The sequence below is a fragment of the Salvelinus namaycush genome, unplaced genomic scaffold, assembly GCF_016432855.1.
Source record: "Salvelinus namaycush isolate Seneca unplaced genomic scaffold, SaNama_1.0 Scaffold1611, whole genome shotgun sequence".
Classification (NCBI taxonomy): Eukaryota; Metazoa; Chordata; class Actinopteri; order Salmoniformes; family Salmonidae; genus Salvelinus; species Salvelinus namaycush.
The window spans coordinates 9,545-26,933 of record NW_024058355.1 but is presented as its reverse complement, the minus strand read 5'-3'; the positions used below and the strand labels follow the sequence as shown (position 1 = coordinate 26,933).

Genomic DNA, 17,389 nt, shown 5'->3' with positions numbered 1-17,389 from the left:
TATGTCTCCATGTAACACTGTGGTATGTCTCCATGTAACGCTGTGGTATGTCTCCATGTAACGCTGTGGTATGTCACACTGTGGTATGTCTCCATGTAACACTGTGGTATGTCTCCATGTCACACTGTGGTATGTCTCCATGTAACACTGTGGTATGTCTCCATGTAACGCTGTGGTATGTCACCATGTAACACTGTGGTATGTCACCATGTCACACTGTGGTATGTCTCCATGTAACACTGTGGTATGTCTCCATGTAACACTGTGGTATGTCTCCATGTCACACTGTGGTATGTCTCCATGTAACACTGTGGTATGTCTCCATGTCACGCTGTGGTATGTCTCCATGTAACACTGTGGTATGTCACCATGTCACGCTGTGGTATGTCACCATGTAACACTGTGGTATGTCTCCATGTCACGCTGTGGTATGTCTCCATGTCACGCTGTGGTATGTCACCATGTCACGCTGTGGTATGTCACCATGTAACAACACACTGTGGTATGTCACCATGTCACGCTGTGGTATGTCACCATGTAACAACACACTGTGGTATGTCACCATGTAACAACACACTGTGGTATGTCACCATGTCACGCTGTGGTATGTCACCATGTCACGCTGTGGTATGTCACCATGTAACAACACACTGTGGTATGTCTCCATGTAACACTGTGGTATGTCACCATGTCACGCTGTGGTATGTCACCATGTAACAACACACTGTGGTATGTCACCATGTAACGCTGTGGTATGTCACCATGTCACACTTCAGTGTGTTGTAGTGTTGCCGGTTATATAGTCCAGTGTGAGTCACCAGGTTTTTTGAAACAAGGCATGAGAAGACTGTCTTTGTTTTGGTTTGTTTGTTTGTCAATGAGGGTGTGCAGGGTGAATACGTGGTCTGTTGTACGGTCATTTGGTAAATATGTGGTCTGTTTGCTAGTACATTGATTTCACTGAGTAAATGTACAAGTCTGCTGTTAATTATTTCGCAGAGGATTTTCCCAAGGTTGCTGTTGACACATATCCCACAGTAGTTATTGGGGGCAAATTTGTCTACACTTTGTGGATTGGGGGGGGCTCAGTCCTTTGTTCCAAATATTGGGGAAGATTCCACAGCTGAGGATGATGTTAAAAAGTATAGCCAATTGGAATTTGTACTCTGTATATTTTACCATTTAATTTAGGATACCATCAACACCACAGGCCTTTTTGGTTTTGAGGGTTTGTATTTTGTAGTGTTCATTCAATGTAATTGACGAACCCAGTGGGTTCTCGTAGTCTATTTTTAAAATGTATTTAAAAATATATATTTTTATCTAATTGGTAGTTAGTCTTGTCCGCCGCAACTCCCGTACGGACTCAGGTCGAAGGTCGAGAGCCATGCGTCCTCAGAAACACGACCCCACCAAGCCGCACTGCTTCGTGACACACTGCTTCGTGACACACTGCTTCGTGACACACTGCTTCGTGACACACTGCTTCGTGACACACTGCTTTGTGACACACTGCTTTGTGACACACTGCTTCGTGACACACTGCTTCGTGACACACTGCTTCGTGACACACTGCTTCGTGACACACTGCTCGCTTAACCCGGAAGTCAGCCGCACCAATGTGTCGGAGGAAACACTGTTCAACTGGCGACGGTGTCAGAGTGCACGCGCCCGGCCCGCCACAGGAGTCACAAGAGCGCGATGGGACACGGACATCCTACCCTGACAAACCCTCCCCTAACCCAGGCGACGCAGGGCCAATTGTACATCACCTCATGAATCTCTCGGTCGCAGCTGGCTGCAACACAGCCCGGGATCGAACCCTGATCTTTAGTGACGCCTCAAGCACTGCAGTGCCTTAGACCGCTGAGTCACTCGGAGGACCAGAGTTCTGGTAGTCTTAAATAGATGATTCTAAGATTTGTATTTGATGTGTGTTTTTGCTATTTGTTCTTTGTTATAGAGACAAAAAGATTGGAGAAGTGGTTTATCCACATCTCTGTTTTGGATTGGATAAGTCTTTGTGTTTAGTGTGTTCCAATTTTCCCAGAAGTGATTAGATAGTATGGATTTTTCAATTACATTCAGCTGATTTTCTCTCACTCAGACTCTAACCTGCTCTCTCTCTCCCCCCCAGCTCTGCGTATTGCCGTGACAACAAGGTCCGCGTGGCGATAAAGAAGATCAGTCCGTTTGAGCACCAGACGTACTGCCAGAGGACTCTGAGAGAGATTAAGATCCTGCTGCGATTCAAACATGAGAACATCATCAGCATCAACGACATCATCCTCACGCCCTCCATCGACCAGATGAAGGACGTGTATCCTTTACCTGATGACGTCAGTAAACCTGTTCCATCGCCACACAGAGAGACACACACTCTTCTCTCTCACACAAAACCCCACAGGAATGCTGTACCTCACATTCATCAGGACAGAATCATAATGATTTCCAGACATTTGTTAGTAATGTTGTCAGATCTTAGTCCGTTTCATCACAGGAACGTTGTCCTAACGTTGATGCCCGGCAACGTCCAACCAATCAGAGAATGTTTGAAGGACAGTGGTCAGTTTGGTTTAATGTCTTCCAAATACACTGAGCGTACAAAACATTAGGAACACCTGCTCTCTCCATGACAGACTGATCAGGTGAATCCATGATCTCTTATTGATCCCACTTGTTAAATCCACTTCAATCAGTGTAGATGAAGGGGAGGAGACGGGTTAAATAAGGACTTTTAAGCCTTGAGACAATTGACACATGGATTATGTATGTGTGAATGGGCAAGACAAAAGATTTAAGTGCCTTTTAACGGGGTATGGTAGTAGGTGCCAGGCGCACCGGTTTGTGTCAAGAACTGCAACTCTGCTGGGTTTTTCACGCTCAACAGTTTCCCGTGTGTATCAAGAATGGTCCACCACCCAAAGGACATCCAATCAACTTGACACAACTGTAGGAATCATTGGAGTCAACATGGGCCAGGATCCCTGTGGAACACTTTAGACACCTTGTATAGTCCATGACCCAACGAATTGAGGCTGTTCTGGGGGCCAAAGGGGCGTGCTAATATTTTGTGCAATCAGTCTAACACAACACTATAACATACTGAAGTTCACTACTGGTCAAAAGTTTTAGAACACCTACTTATTCAAGGTTTTTTATTTTTTATTTTATTTTTTTTCTACATTGTAGAATAATAGTGAAGACATCAAAACTATGAAATAACACATTTGGAATCATGTAGTAACCAAAAAAGTGTTGAACAAATCAAAATATATTTTATTCAGCTTTGCACACTTGGCATTCTCTCAACCAGCTTCATGAGGAATGCTTTTCCAACATTCTTGAAGGAGTTCCCACATATGCTGAGCACTTGTTGGCTGCTTTTCCTTCGCTTTTCCTTCACGCTGCGATCCAACTCATCCCAAACCATCTCAATTGGTTTGAGGTCAGGTAATTGTGGAGGCCAGGTGAGCTGATGCAGCACTCCATCACTCTCCTTCTTGGTCAAATAACCCTTACACAGCCTGGAGGTGTGTTGGGTCATTGTCCTGTTGAAAAACAAATTACTGTCCCACTAAGCCCAAATCAGATGGGATGGCGTATCACTGCAGAATGCTGTGGTAGCCATGCTGGTTAAGTATGGCTTGAATTCTAAATATATCAGTGTCACCAGCAAAGCCCCATTACACCTCCTCCTCCATGCTTCACGGCGGGAAATACACATGCGTAGATCGTCTGTTCACCCACACCGCGTCTCACAAAGACACGGCGGTTGGAACCAAAAATCTACAATTTGACCTCATCAGACCAAAGGACAGATTTCCAACAGTCTAATGTCCATTGCTCGTGTTTCTTGGCCCAAACAAGTCTCTTCTTCTTATTGGTGTCCTTTAGTAGTGGTTTCTTTGCAGCAATTCGACCATGAAGTCCTGACTCACACAGTCTCCTCTGAACAGTTGATGTTGAGATTTGTCTGTTACTTGAACTCTGAAGCATTTATTTGGGCTGCAATTTCTGAGGCTGGTAACTCTAATTAACTTATCCTCTGCAGCAGAGAACTCTGGGTCTTCCTTTCCTGTGGCGGTCCTCATGAGAGCCAGTTTCATCATAGCGCTTGATAGTTTTTGTGACTGACCTTAAAGAAACTTTCAAAGTTCTTGACATTTTCCAGATTGACTGACCTTCATGTCTTAAAGTAATGATGGACTGTCGTTTCTCTTTGCTTATTTGAGCTGTTCTTTCCATAATATGGACCTGGTCTTTTACCAAATAGGGCTATCTTCTGTATATCTCCCCACCTTGTCACAACACAACTGATTGGCTCAAACGCATTAAGAAGAAAATAAATTTCACAAATTAACTTTTAAGAAAGCACACCTGTTAAATGAAATGCATTCCAGGTGACAACCTCATGAAGCTGGTTGAGAGAATGCCAAGTGTGCAAAGCTGTCATTAAGGCAAAGGGTGGCTACTTTGAAGAATCTCAAATGTAAAATATATTTTGATTTGTTTAACACTTTTTTGTTTGCTACATGATTCCATATGTGTTATTTCATAGTTGTAATGTCTTCACTGTTATTCTACAATGTAGAAAATAGTATCATATCAGAAAGAACACCAACTCATTCAAGGGTTTAAAACGTTGTTTTTTTTTTTTTTTTTAATCTATACAGTTTCACAATTCCTGACATTTAATCAGAGTAAAAATTCCCTGTCTTAGGTCAGTTAGGATCACCACTTTATTTTAAGAATGTGAAATGTCAGAATAATAGTAGAGAGAATGATTTATTTCAGCTTTTATTTCTTTCATCACATTCCCAGTGCGTCAGAAGTAAATATACACAATTAGTATTTGGTAGCATTGCCTTTAAATTGTTTAAACTTGGGTCAAATGTTTCGGGGTAGCCTTCTACAAGCTTGGCCCATTCCTTGACCCATTCCTCCTGACAGAGCTGGTGTAACTGAGTCAGATTTGTAGGCCTCCTTGCTCGCACACGCTTTTTCACTTCTGCCCACAAATTTTCTATAGGATTGAGGTCAGGGCTTTGTGATGGCCACTCCAATACCTTGACTTTTAGTCCTTATGCCATTTTGCCACAACTTTGGAAGTATGCTTGGGGTCATTGTCCATTTGGAAGACCCATTTGCAACCAAGATTTGACTTCCTGACTGATGTCTTGAGATGTTGCTTCAATATATCCACATCATTTTCCTCCCTCATGATGCCATCTATTTTGTGAAGTGCACCAGTCCCTCCTGCAGCAAAACACCCCCACAACATGATGCTACCACCCCCGTGCTTCACGGTTGGGATGGTGTTCTTCGGCTTGCAAGCCTCCCACTTTTTCCTCCAAACATAACGATGATCATTATGGCCAAACGGTTCTATTTTTGTTTCATCAGACCAGAGGACATTTCTCCAAAAAGTACGATCTTTGTCCCCATGTGCAGTTGCAAACCGTAGTCTGGCTTTTTTATGGCGGTTTTGGAACAGTGGCTTCTTCCTTGCTGAGCGGCCTTTCAGGTTATGTCGATATAGGACTCGTTTTACTGTGGATATAGATAATTCTGTACCTGTTTCCTCCATCTTCACAAGGTCCTTTGCTGTCGTTCTGGGATTGATTTGCACTTTTCGCACAAGTATGTCACCATGTGACTTTCTCGTTGTTGCAGCCTGAATTAAAAATAGATTACATTAAATATGTATTTTCTCACCCATCTACAGACAATACCCCATAAAGACAAAATTAAAACCATGTTTTTATAAATTTTACCAATTTTATTCAACTTGAAATATCGAATTTACATAAGTATTCATACCCCTGAGTCAATACATGTTAGAATCCCGTTTGGCAGCGAGTACAGCTGTGAGTCTTTTTGTCTGAGAGTTTTCTTTTGCGAGGGTGGAGACTTGTAACTCTCAATTTCTAACAGGTACATATCCACATTTAATTCACACAGCTGACCAAATTACGCATGATTTTAGCGCTCAGTTAACTGAGATACACTGTTGTTCTTTAACCGTGTGTAACCCAGCTACTCATGACCTGATGGAGACAGACCTGTACAAGCTGAGCCTCAGATCTAATGAAATGGGTTGTGTTGTTGTATCTATCTAGCAGATTCCTTAACCCCTTGTCTCCTAGCTACATCGTGCAGGACCTGATGGAGACAGACCTGTACAAGCTCCTGAAGACCCAGCGCCTGAGCAACGATCACATCTGTTACTTCCTGTATCAGATCCTGAGAGGCCTGAAGTACATCCACTCTGCCAACGTCCTGCACCGCGACCTCAAACCCTCCAACCTGCTGCTCAATACCACCTGTGATCTAAAGGTACTGACCCCTGACCTCTGACCCTTAACGTCCTGCACCGCGACCTCAAACCCTCCAACCTGCTGCTCAATACCACCTGTGATCTAAAGGTACTGACCCCTGACCTCTGACCCTTAACGTCCTGCACCGCGACCTCAAACCCTCCAACCTGTTGCTCAATACCACCTGTGACCTAAAGGTACTGACCCCTGACCTCTGACCCTAACGTCCTGCACCGCGACCTCAAACCCTCCAACCTGCTGCTCAATACCACCTGTGATCTAAAGGTACTGACCCCTGACCTCTGACCCTAACGTCCTGCACCGCGACCTCAAACCCTCCAACCTGCTGCTCAATACCACCTGTGACCTAAAGGTACTGACCCCTGACCTCTGACCCTAACGTCCTGCACCGCGACCTCAAACCCTCCAACCTGCTGCTCAATACCACCTGTGATCTAAAGGTACAGAACCCTGACCTCTGACCCTAACGTCCTGCACCGCGACCTCAAACCCTCCAACCTGCTGCTCAATACCACCTGTGACCTAAAGGTACTGACCCCTGGCCTCTGACCCTAACGTCCTGCACCGCGACCTCAAACCCTCCAACCTGTTGCTCAATACCACCTGTGACCTAAAGGTACTGACCCCTGACCCTAACGTCCTGCACCGCGACCTCAAACCCTCCAACCTGCTGCTCAATACCACCTGTGATCTAAAGGTACTGACCCCTGACCTCTGACCCTTAACATCCTGCACCGCGACCTCAAACCCTCCAACCTGCTGCTCAATACCACCTGTGATCTAAAGGTACAGAACCCTGACCCCTGACCCTAACGTCCTGCGCAGAGACTGTCCCCTCTAATTGAAGCCGCGGAAATTCAAGGCCAATCACGGTACTGCAGACATTGTTTGCAGAATACGTTATAGTTGATGGTGAAAATGGCAGTCTTCAGGTAAAAAATAAATACAATTTAGAAGTCAATCGTGGTACCAATAATGGCTTTTAATACACCAGATGTATATCGTGGAACAGATTATTTTAAAATCGCACACAGAACCAGTTAAAAGGATAATTGAGTTGCTTATGGCAGCCTGCAGTACCTTGGTTGGCCTTCAGCTGTACTAGATACTCGGAGAGGGGGCAGCACTGAGCAAGCCTGCACGTCACTTCCTGGAGTAGCTCAAACTGCTGCATGTTATGTCTCCATTTGGCGTCATCTTAACAAACTTAATTTGGCTTCAATGCGCTATTGAATTTCAACATAGGAATTAATGCTCACGTGATCGATGGCTTTGTCCCTTTGTCCCTTCATATATATATATCATATACAGTCATTGCCTCCAATCTGCTGCTCAATACAACCTGTGACCTTAAGGTCGTAACCTTTAACCCCTGACCATAACTCAGGGGTTCCCATTCTTTTTTGGCCCGTGACCCCATTTAGAAAATATCTGATTTCTTGTGACCCCAACCATGTTAAAAAAATTATGTAATAAACAGCCAATGTTTTATTTTTTATTATTTGACAGTCAATTGTTAAATATTCTGACAGTATTTCTGATTATTTTCTCTCCGCCAATGTGCGTGTTGCGTTGGTGCTTCTCAAAATCAGGGGGCCGTGGTCGACAGTCCTCACCTCTGCTCTCCGACCTGGATCCATATTTGGTTTTAATGCCGAGGAGAACGCTGAATCCAGCTTCACATAGATATGATCTGGTGAAGGGGACCACACTGTAGAAAATATTGTGGATGTTCCACTTTTTAAAAAATGTAGGCAACTATTTGCATCAGCTTTTTAGTATTTCCAACATGATGTATTTTTTTACGTATAATATACTTAACATTTAGTGTTTCACAAACACTAATATATTAAGTCCAGCTAATCTCAAATGATGCTTTCTGGCCAGTCATGGTCTTTCTCAGTTGAACCTTCATCTGGCTTTCTTTCAAAAAAGCCTTTGGTTGGTTGGTATGTTCCTGGTGTCAAGGTGCTTCCTCCTTTGGTTGTTTGGCATGTTCCTGGTGTCAAGGTGCCTTCTCCTTTGGTTGGTTGGTATGTTCCTGGTGTCAAGGTGCCTTCTCCTTTGGTTGGTTGGCATGTTCCTGGTGTCAAGGTGCCTTCTCCTTTGGTTGGTTGGCATGTTCCTGGTGTCAAGGTGCTTCCTCCTTTGGTTGTTTGGCATGTTCCTGGTGTCAAGGTGCCTTCTCCTTTGGTTGGTTGGTATGTTCCTGGTGTCAAGGTGCTTCCTCCTTTGGTTGTTTGGCATGTTCCTGGTGTCAAGGTGCCTTCTCCTTTGGTTGGTTGGTATGTTCCTGGTGTCAAGGTGCCTTCTCCTTTGGTTGGTTGGTATGTTCCTGGTGTCAAGGTGCCTTCTCCTTTGGTTGGTTGGTATGTTCCTGGTGTCAAGGTGCCTTCTCCTTTGGTTGGTTGGTATGTTCCTGGTGTCAAGGTGCCTTCTCCTTTGGTTGGTTGGCATGTTCCTGGTGTCAAGGTGCTTCCTCCTTTGGTTGGTTGGCATGTTCCTGGTGTCAAGGTGCTTCCTCTGGTTGGTTGGCATGTTCCTGGTGTCAAGGTGCCTTCTCCTTTGGTTGGTTGGTATGTTCCTGGTGTCAAGGTGCCTTCTCCTTTGGTTGGTTGGCATGTTCCTGGTGTCAAGGTGCCTTCTCCTTTGGTTGGTTGGTATGTTCCTGGTGTCAAGGTGCCTTCTCCTTTGGTTGGTTGGTATGTTCCTGGTGTCAAGGTGCCTTCTCCTTTGGTTGGTTGGTATGTTCCTGGTGTCAAGGTGCCTTCTCCTTTGGTTGGTTGGCATGTTCCTGGTGTCAAGGTGCTTCCTCCTTTGGTTGGTTGGCATGTTCCTGGTGTCAAGGTGCTTCCTCTGGTTGGTTGGCATGTTCCTGGTGTCAAGGTGCCTTCTCCTTTGGTTGGTTGGTATGTTCCTGGTGTCAAGGTGCCTTCTCCTTTGGTTGGTTGGTATGTTCCTGGTGTCAAGGTGCCTTCTCCTTTGGTTGGTTGGCATGTTCCTGGTGTCAAGGTGCGTTCTCCTTTGGTTGGCTGGTATGTTCCTGGTGTCAAGGTGCCTTCTCCTTTGGTTGGTTGGTATGTTCCTGGTGTCAAGGTGCCTTCTCCTTTGGTTGGTTGGCATGTTCCTGGTGTCAAGGTGCGTTCTCCTTTGGTTGGCTGGTATGTTCCTGGTGTCAAGGTGCCTTCTCCTTTGGTTGGTTGGTATGTTCCTGGTGTCAAGGTGCCGTTGGGCTTCGTACTCTCACGTGAGAGGACATTTCCACACTAGGCATTTTGGCCTTTCCTCATTGTTTTCAATTATGGTTAGTGAAGCCAATATTCAAGTTAGGTTTCTCTTGATGTACTAGCCACCGAACTAGCTGAGGATGAAACCAGTTTGCAGCAGCGTATCGGGCCTAGCCGTTTAGCATGGGATTGATTCAAGTGCCACGTTCATCATTTGACAGGCAATGAAACCACACAATACTGCAGAGGTCTGATATTACAGGCCATAATTGATGTGGTGAAAACAATGTGTGGAAAGGCAGAGGCACTCGCGTCAATGCCGTTGTCACTGTGAAAGGAAGAATTTAATGCTACTGCATCTATTGCAATCAAGAGGAAACGGACTCAAACCCCCCCACCTTCTGCTCTCCAAATGGACGTTCGCTGTGATGGCCGAGATGCCCCATGAGGAGAGTGTTCTGTCTCACGATTCCCCGAGCATGACACGGCACAGGGGTTCAGTGTGCTGCGTGGCTATATTGGGATAGAATGGTGGGTTTTGCACAGAAGGGGCTCATCTATGGCGGGACGGCGTGCAGGCCACTACTCTCTAGATATGAGTCTCCCTCTTAGAGATTTGAAATATTTTTAATTTTGATGTTTATGATTAACCACATTAATGATTTTGAGATGCAAAGACAAAAATATATAAATGCAACAATGTTTTACTGAGTTACAGTAAGTATAAGGAAATTTAAATATTCATTAGGTCCAAATCTATGGATTTCACATGACTGGGAATACAGATCTGCATCTGATGGTATCTGGTGACCACCATTTGCCTCATGCAGCGCAACACATCTCCTTCACATGGAGTTGATCAGGATGTTGATTGTGGCCTGTGGAATGTTGTCCCACTCCTCTTCAATGGCTGTGGGAAGTTGCTGGATATTGGCGGGAACTAGAACAAGCTGTCGTACACATCTATTCAGAGCATCCCAAACATGCTCAATGGGTGACCTGTCTGGTGAGTATGCAGGCCATGGAAGAACTGGGACATTTTCAGCTGCAAGGAATTGTGTCTAGATCCTTGTGACATTTTTTTTCTTTTTCACCTATTATTTTAACCAGGTAGGCCAGTTGAGAACAAGTTCTCATTTACAACTGTGACCTAACTAAAGTTAGTGAGGGAGATATAAGATATATATATATATATATATATAAAAAAGACTCCAGCTTCAGTGATTTTTGCAATTTGTTCCAGTCATTGGCAGCAGAGAACTGGAAGGAAAAGCGGCCAAAAGGGGAGTTGCCTTTGGGGATGACCTGTGAAATATACCTGCTGGAGTTGACCACAGCAAACCGCATTAAATGATCTGGCAACAGCTCTGGTGGACGTTCCTGCTGTCAGCATGCCAATTTGACGATTCCTCAAAACTTGAGACCTCTGGCATTGTGTTGTGTGGCAAAACTGCACATTTTAGTGGTATTTTATTGTCCCCAGCACAAGGTGCACCTGTGTAATGATCATGCTGTTTAGTCAGCTTCTTGATATGCCACACCTGTCAAGTGGATGGATTATCTTGGCAAAGGAGGAATGCTCACTAAAAGGGATGTGAAGACATTTGTGTACACAATTTGAGAGAATTAAAAATTTCTGGGAGATTTTATTTCAGCTCATGAAACATGGGACCAACACTTGTTGCGTTTAGTGTATAATACAATTTCACTACATGGAGTCACGACCCCAAGTTTGGGAACAGCTGCCCTAACCCCTAACCTACTGCACTGAGACCTCAGGCCCTCCAACCTGCTCCTGAATTCCATCTGTGATCACAAAATACACTACTAACCTCTAACCTACTGCACCAAGGCCTCAAGTCCTCCAACCTGCTGCTCAATAGCACCTGCGACCTCAAGGTAACGAACCTTGACCCCTAACCTAATCAGTAATAATACTACACCTTGGACCTGTTTCCGGGACACTGTCTGGGTCTAAAACGATTGCTTAATGGAGAATCTTTATTGAAAGTGTTTATTCCAGGACTAGGTTTAGTCTGGGAAATCAGCTCCTTCCAGGACTAGGTTTAGTCTGGGAAATCGGCTTCTTCCAGGACTAGGTTTAGTCTGGGAAATCAGCTCCTTCCAGGACTAGGTTCTACAAGCAGTCAGCTTCAAATGCTGTGCTGTTACATCTGCCGTGTCCCCTACTTTAAGGGCTTTGGCATTTTCCATGTTGAGACTTTCTCTAAACCCTCTTCTCTCCCTTCCTCACTAACATCCTCGTTTTTTCTCTCCTCCCTCCTCTCCTCACTAACGTCCTCCGCTGTCCCCTCCGATGTCCCCTTTCTCTCCTTTCATTCTGCTCTTTCCTCTTCTCCTCACTAATGTCCTCTGATGTCTCCTTTATCTCCTTTCATTCTGCTCTCCCCTCCTGCTCGCTGCTGCTCCCCCCCCCCCCCCCCCCCTCCTGCTGCTCTCTTCACTAACATCCTCCTCTTCCCTCTCCTTAGATCTGTGACTTTGGTCTTGCACGTGTGGCTGACCCGGACCACGACCACACAGGCTTCCTGACAGAGTACGTTGCGACTCGCTGGTACCGGGCGCCTGAGATCATGCTCAACTCCAAGGTTAGCGCCACCTGGTGGCCAGACAGATAAATGCCAAATCTCAATGCACCACACACCATGACACAAGACCAGGGGTTTTCAACCTTTCCTTGCCCAGGCAAACCGGTGACCCAGGGACTGCGATCATATGTTAAGACAAGATGTGATATATATTTTTACTATCAGGTGAACGCTAATGAAAGTAGAAGTATTCAACATGTAAAATGAATAGAATCGTTGGGACAGTTTCATTATGTTGACCTCCCCACAGTTTATTGGAAGAGGAAGTGTAAACTCGAACATACCTTTTCTAGCTAATAGATTATCTTGGTGGCGTGGACAAAATGTTGCGGTTTTTAAAGCGTGCGTGCTAACCGTTCCTGTAGACTTCCAGTCATTGCGCTAATGCTAGTTAGGTGGTTTCCATGACCCAACGCAAACTTCTTTCATACTGGACAGAGACATTTTATTTATTTAACCTTTATTTTATCAGGGAGTCCGAATTACAGAAATGACACACATCAAAATAAATACAAGCAGAAAGAAAAAGTCATAAACACATTAATAAGGTCCTCATTCAGCTTCCTGAATTGACCCAGAGACACCAGAACATCACATTCATCAGTAATACGGTCCTCAATCAGCTTCCTGAATTGACCCAGAGACACCAGAACATCACATTCATCAGTAATAAGGTCCTCAATCAGCTTCCTGAATTGACCCAGAGACACCAGAACATCACATTAACACAGTAATAAGGTCCTTATTCAGCTTCCTGAATTGACCTAGAGACACCAGAACATCACATTCATCAGTAATAAGGTCCTCAATCAGCTTCCTGAATTGACCTAGAGACACCAGAACATCACATTGAAGAACATTTTGAAGATTGTTCCACAAATAAGGTGCAAGATAACTAAAAGCTGACTCAGTAGAGACCAATGGAATTTCCAGAGTTAGCCATCCCTGAGATCGGGTCTGGTAACTCGATTGTCTAAAGTTTAGTAATGATGTTAGGTACAGTGGGACTTTTTAAAATTGTTTTTTTTTACAGATACGGCGATATTGTTAACAGTAAAAAGTACAGGACTCAGAATCAACCCCTGAGGGATATGTTTCGTAATATCCAGGAATCCTGAATTTTTGTACATTTTTATATTTTCTCTCCCCTTTTTCTCCCCAATTTCAATCTTGTCTCATCTCTGTAACTCCCCAACGGGAGATGAAGGTCGAGGTATGCGTCCTAAACCGAAACACGACCCGCCAAACCGCGCTTCTTAACACCTGCTCGCTTAACCCGGAAGTCAGCCGCACCAATGTGTCGGAGGAAACACCGTTCAACTGACGACGGAGTCAGCCTGCAGGCGCCCGGACCGCCACAAGGAGTCGCTAGAGCGCGATGAGCCAAGTAAAGAGCCAAGTAAAGCCAAACCCTCCCCTAATCGCACTATGTAGACTCCTGATCGCGGGCGGTGATACAGCCCGGAATCAAACCCAGGTCTGTAGTGACGCCTCTAGCACTGCGATGCAGTGTCTTAGACCACTGCGCAACTCGGGAGGCCCCCCATGAACCCCGATTTAACACCATCAGTAGATATACATTGAGTTCAATCTGTCAAGTCATTTTTTAACCAGTTACATGCAGCCTGGTCAAGGCCAATTGAGGAAAGCCTCTGAATTAGCAGTGAGTGACATGGTCCGTATCCACACCTTGGGGTCAGGTTAGGGGGAGTACATGGTCCGTATCCACACCTTGGGGTCAGGTTAGGGGCAGTACATGGGCCCTGTCCACACCTTGGGGTCAGGTTAGAGGCAGTACATGGTCCGTATCCACACCTTGGGGTCAGGTTAGGGGGAGTACATGGTCCGTATCCACACCTTGGGGTCAGGTTAGGGGGAGTACCTGGTCCGTATCCACACCTTGGGGTCAGGTTAGGGGCAGTACATGGTCCGTATCCACACCTCGGGGTCAGGTTAGGGGGAGTACATGGTCCGTATCCACACCTTGGGGTCAGGTTAGGGGGAGTACATGGTCCGTATCCACACCTTGGGGTCAGGTTAGAGGGAGTACATGGTCCGTATCCACACCTTGGGGTCAGGTTAGGGGCAGTACATGGTCCGTATCCACACCTTGGGGTCAGGTTAGGGGGAGTACATGGTCCGTATCCACACCTTGGGGTCAGGTTAGAGGGAGTACATGGTCCGTATCCACACCTTGGGGTCAGGTTAGGGGGAGTACATGGTCCGTATCCACACCTTGGGGTCAGGTTAGGGGGAGGACATGGTCCGTATCCACACCTTGGGGTCAGGTTAGGGGGAGTACATGGGCCCTGTCCACACCTTGGGGTCAGGTTAGGGGCAGTACATGGGCCCTGTCCACACCTTGGGGTCAGGTTAGGGGCAGTACATGGTCCGTATCCACACCTTGGGGTCAGGTTAGGGGCAGTACATGGTCCGTATCCACACCTTGGGGTCAGGTTAGGGGGAGTACATGGGCCCTGTCCACACCTTGGGGTCAGGTTAGGGGGAGTACATGGGCCCTGTCCACACCTTGGGGTCAGGTTAGGGGGAGTACATGGGCCCTGTCCACACCTTGGGGTCAGGTCAGAGGGAGCACATGGTCCGTATCCACACCTTGGGGTCAGGTTAGAGGGAGCACATGGTCCGTATCCACACCTTGGGGTCAGGTTAGGGGGAGTACATGGTCCGTACCCACACCTTGGGATCAGGTTAGGGCTGGTACATGGTCCGTATCCACACCTTGGGGCAGGTTAGGGGGAGTACATGGGCCCTGTCCACACCTTGGGGTCAGGTTAGGGGAGTACATGGTCCGTATCCACACCTTGGGGTCAGGTTAGGGGAGTACATGGTCCGTATCCACACCTTGGGGTCAGGTTAGGGGCAGTACATGGTCCGTATCCACACCTTGGGGTCAGGTTAGAAGGAGTACATGGTCCGTATCCACACCTTGGGGTCAGGTTAGGGGCAGTACATGGTCCGTATCCACACCTTGGGGTCAGGTTAGGGGGAGTACATGGTCCGTATCCACACCTTGGGGTCAGGTTAGGGGGAGTACATGGTCTGTATCCACACCTTGGGGTCAGGTTACGGGGAGTACATGGTCCGTATCCACACCTTGGGGTCAGGTTAGGGGGAGGACATGGTCCGTATCCACACCTTGGGGTCAGGTTAGGGGCAGTACATGGTCCGTATCCACACCTTGGGGTCAGGTTAGGGGGAGTACATGGTCCGTATCCACACCTTGGGGTCAGGTTAGAGGGAGTACATGGTCTGTATCCACACCTTGGGGTCAGGTTAGGGGGAGTACATGGTCTGTATCCACACCTTGGGGTCAGGTTAGGGGGAGTACCTGGTCCGTATCCACACCTTGGGGTCAGGTTAGGGGCAGTACATGGTCCGTATCCACACCTTGGGGTCAGGTTAGGGGCAGTACATGGTCCGTATCCACACCTTGGGGTCAGGTTAGGGGGAGTACATGGTCCGTATCCACACCTTGGGGTCAGGTTAGAGGGAGTACATGGTCCGTATCCACACCTTGGGGTCAGGTTAGAGGCAGTACTTGGTCCGTATCCACACCTTGGGGTCAGGTTAGAGGCAGTACTTGGTCCGTATCCACACCTTGGGGTCAGGTTAGAGGGAGTACATGGTCCGTATCCACACCTTGGGGTCAGGTTAGGGGGAGTACATGGTCCGTATCCACACCTTGGGGTCAGGTTAGGGGGAGTACATGGTCCGTATCCACACCTTGGGGTCAGGTTAGGGGGAGTACATGGTCCGTATCCACACCTTGGGGTCAGGTTAGGGGGAGTACATGGTCCGTATCCACACCTTGGGGTCAGGTTTGAGGCAGTACATGGGCCCTGTCCACACCTTGGGGTCAGGTTAGGGGGAGTACACCCCCCCCCCCCCCCCCCCCCCCCCCCTGTATTAGTCTTCAATACACTACACACCACCCCTGTATTAGTCTACAATAGAGGATCCTACAGCCAGGGGACATGTATCTGCTGTATTAATATTCCTACATGTATCTGCTGTATTAATGCTACAGGTTCCTACATGTATCTGCTGTATTAATACTAGAGGTTACTACAGCCAGGGGATATGTATCTGCTGTATTAATACTAGAGGTTACTACATGTATCTGCTGTATTAATACTAGAGGTTACTACATGTATCTGCTGTATTAATACTAGAGGTTACTACATGTATCTGCTGTATTAATACTAGAGGCTACTACAGCCAGGGGATATGTATCTGCTGTATTAATACTAGAGGTTACTACATGTATCTGCTGTATTAATACTAGAGGTTACTACATGTATCTGCTGTATTAATACTAGAGGCTACTACAGCCAGGGGACATGTATCTGCTGTATTAATACTAGAGGTTACTACATGTATCTGCTGTATTAATACTAGAGGTTACTACATGTATCTGCTGTATTAATACTAGAGGTTACTACATGTATCTGCTGTATTAATGCTAGAGGTTCCTACATGTATCTGCTGTGTTAATACTAGAGGTTACTACATGTATCTGCTGTATTAATACTAGAGGTTACTACATGTATCTGCTGTATTAATACTAGAGGTTACTACATGTATCTGCTGTATTAATACTAGAGGTTACTACATGTATCTGCTGTATTAATGCTAGAGGTTCCTACATGTATCTGCTGTATTAATGCTTACCCCTCCTCTCTCAGGGTTACACCAAGTCTATTGATATCTGGTCTGTGGGCTGCATCCTGGCTGAAATGCTCTCCAATAGACCCATCTTCCCTGGGAAGCACTACCTGGACCAGCTCAACCACATACTGGGTACTCACTCACTCACTCACTCACTCACTCACTCACTCACTCACTCACTCACTCACTCACTCACTCACTCACTCACTCACTCACTCACTTACTCACTCACTCACTCACTCACGTTCAGGAAGACACATTGTTACTCTCTATTCATGACATGATTATCTGTATCTCTGTCCAGTGTCTGTGTTCTGTTGCCCGTCTTAATCTTTTCTTTTTATTGGCCAGTGTGAGATATGGCTTTTTCTTTGCAACTCTGCCTAGAAGGTCAGCATCCCGGAGTCGCCTCTTCACTGTTGACGTTGAGACTGGTGTTTTGCGGGTACTATTTAATGAAGCTGCCAGTTGAGGACTTGTGAGGTGTCTATTTCTCAAACTAGACACTCTAATGTACTTGTCC

General features: G+C 46.2%; 1 protein-coding gene across 1 annotated transcript; it reads left to right on the top strand.

Annotated features, from left to right (window-relative positions):
- Positions 1-1,701: 1,701 nt before the first annotated feature.
- LOC120037194 (mitogen-activated protein kinase 1-like) lies at positions 1,702-17,188 on the top strand. The gene is made up of 5 exons (XM_038983371.1): positions 1,702-1,763; positions 2,138-2,320; positions 6,150-6,339; positions 12,061-12,177; positions 16,884-17,188. Exons 1-5 carry the CDS (start codon positions 1,702-1,704, stop codon positions 17,148-17,150), a joined length of 819 nt encoding a protein of 272 aa, XP_038839299.1. The 3' UTR covers positions 17,151-17,188.
- Positions 17,189-17,389: the final 201 nt, after the last annotated feature.

Excerpts from the sequence above, each read along its gene's own strand:
- LOC120037194 (XM_038983371.1), top strand. The coding sequence starts at position 1,702 with ATGGGACACGGACATCCTACCCTGACAAACCCTCCCCTAACCCAGGCG. Across the intron at positions 1,764-2,137 it reads CAGGCGACGCAGGGCCAATT|CTCTGCGTATTGCCGTGACA; the intron begins GTACATCACCTC and ends TCTCCCCCCCAG. Across the intron at positions 2,321-6,149 it reads ATCGACCAGATGAAGGACGT|CTACATCGTGCAGGACCTGA; the intron begins GTATCCTTTACC and ends CTTGTCTCCTAG.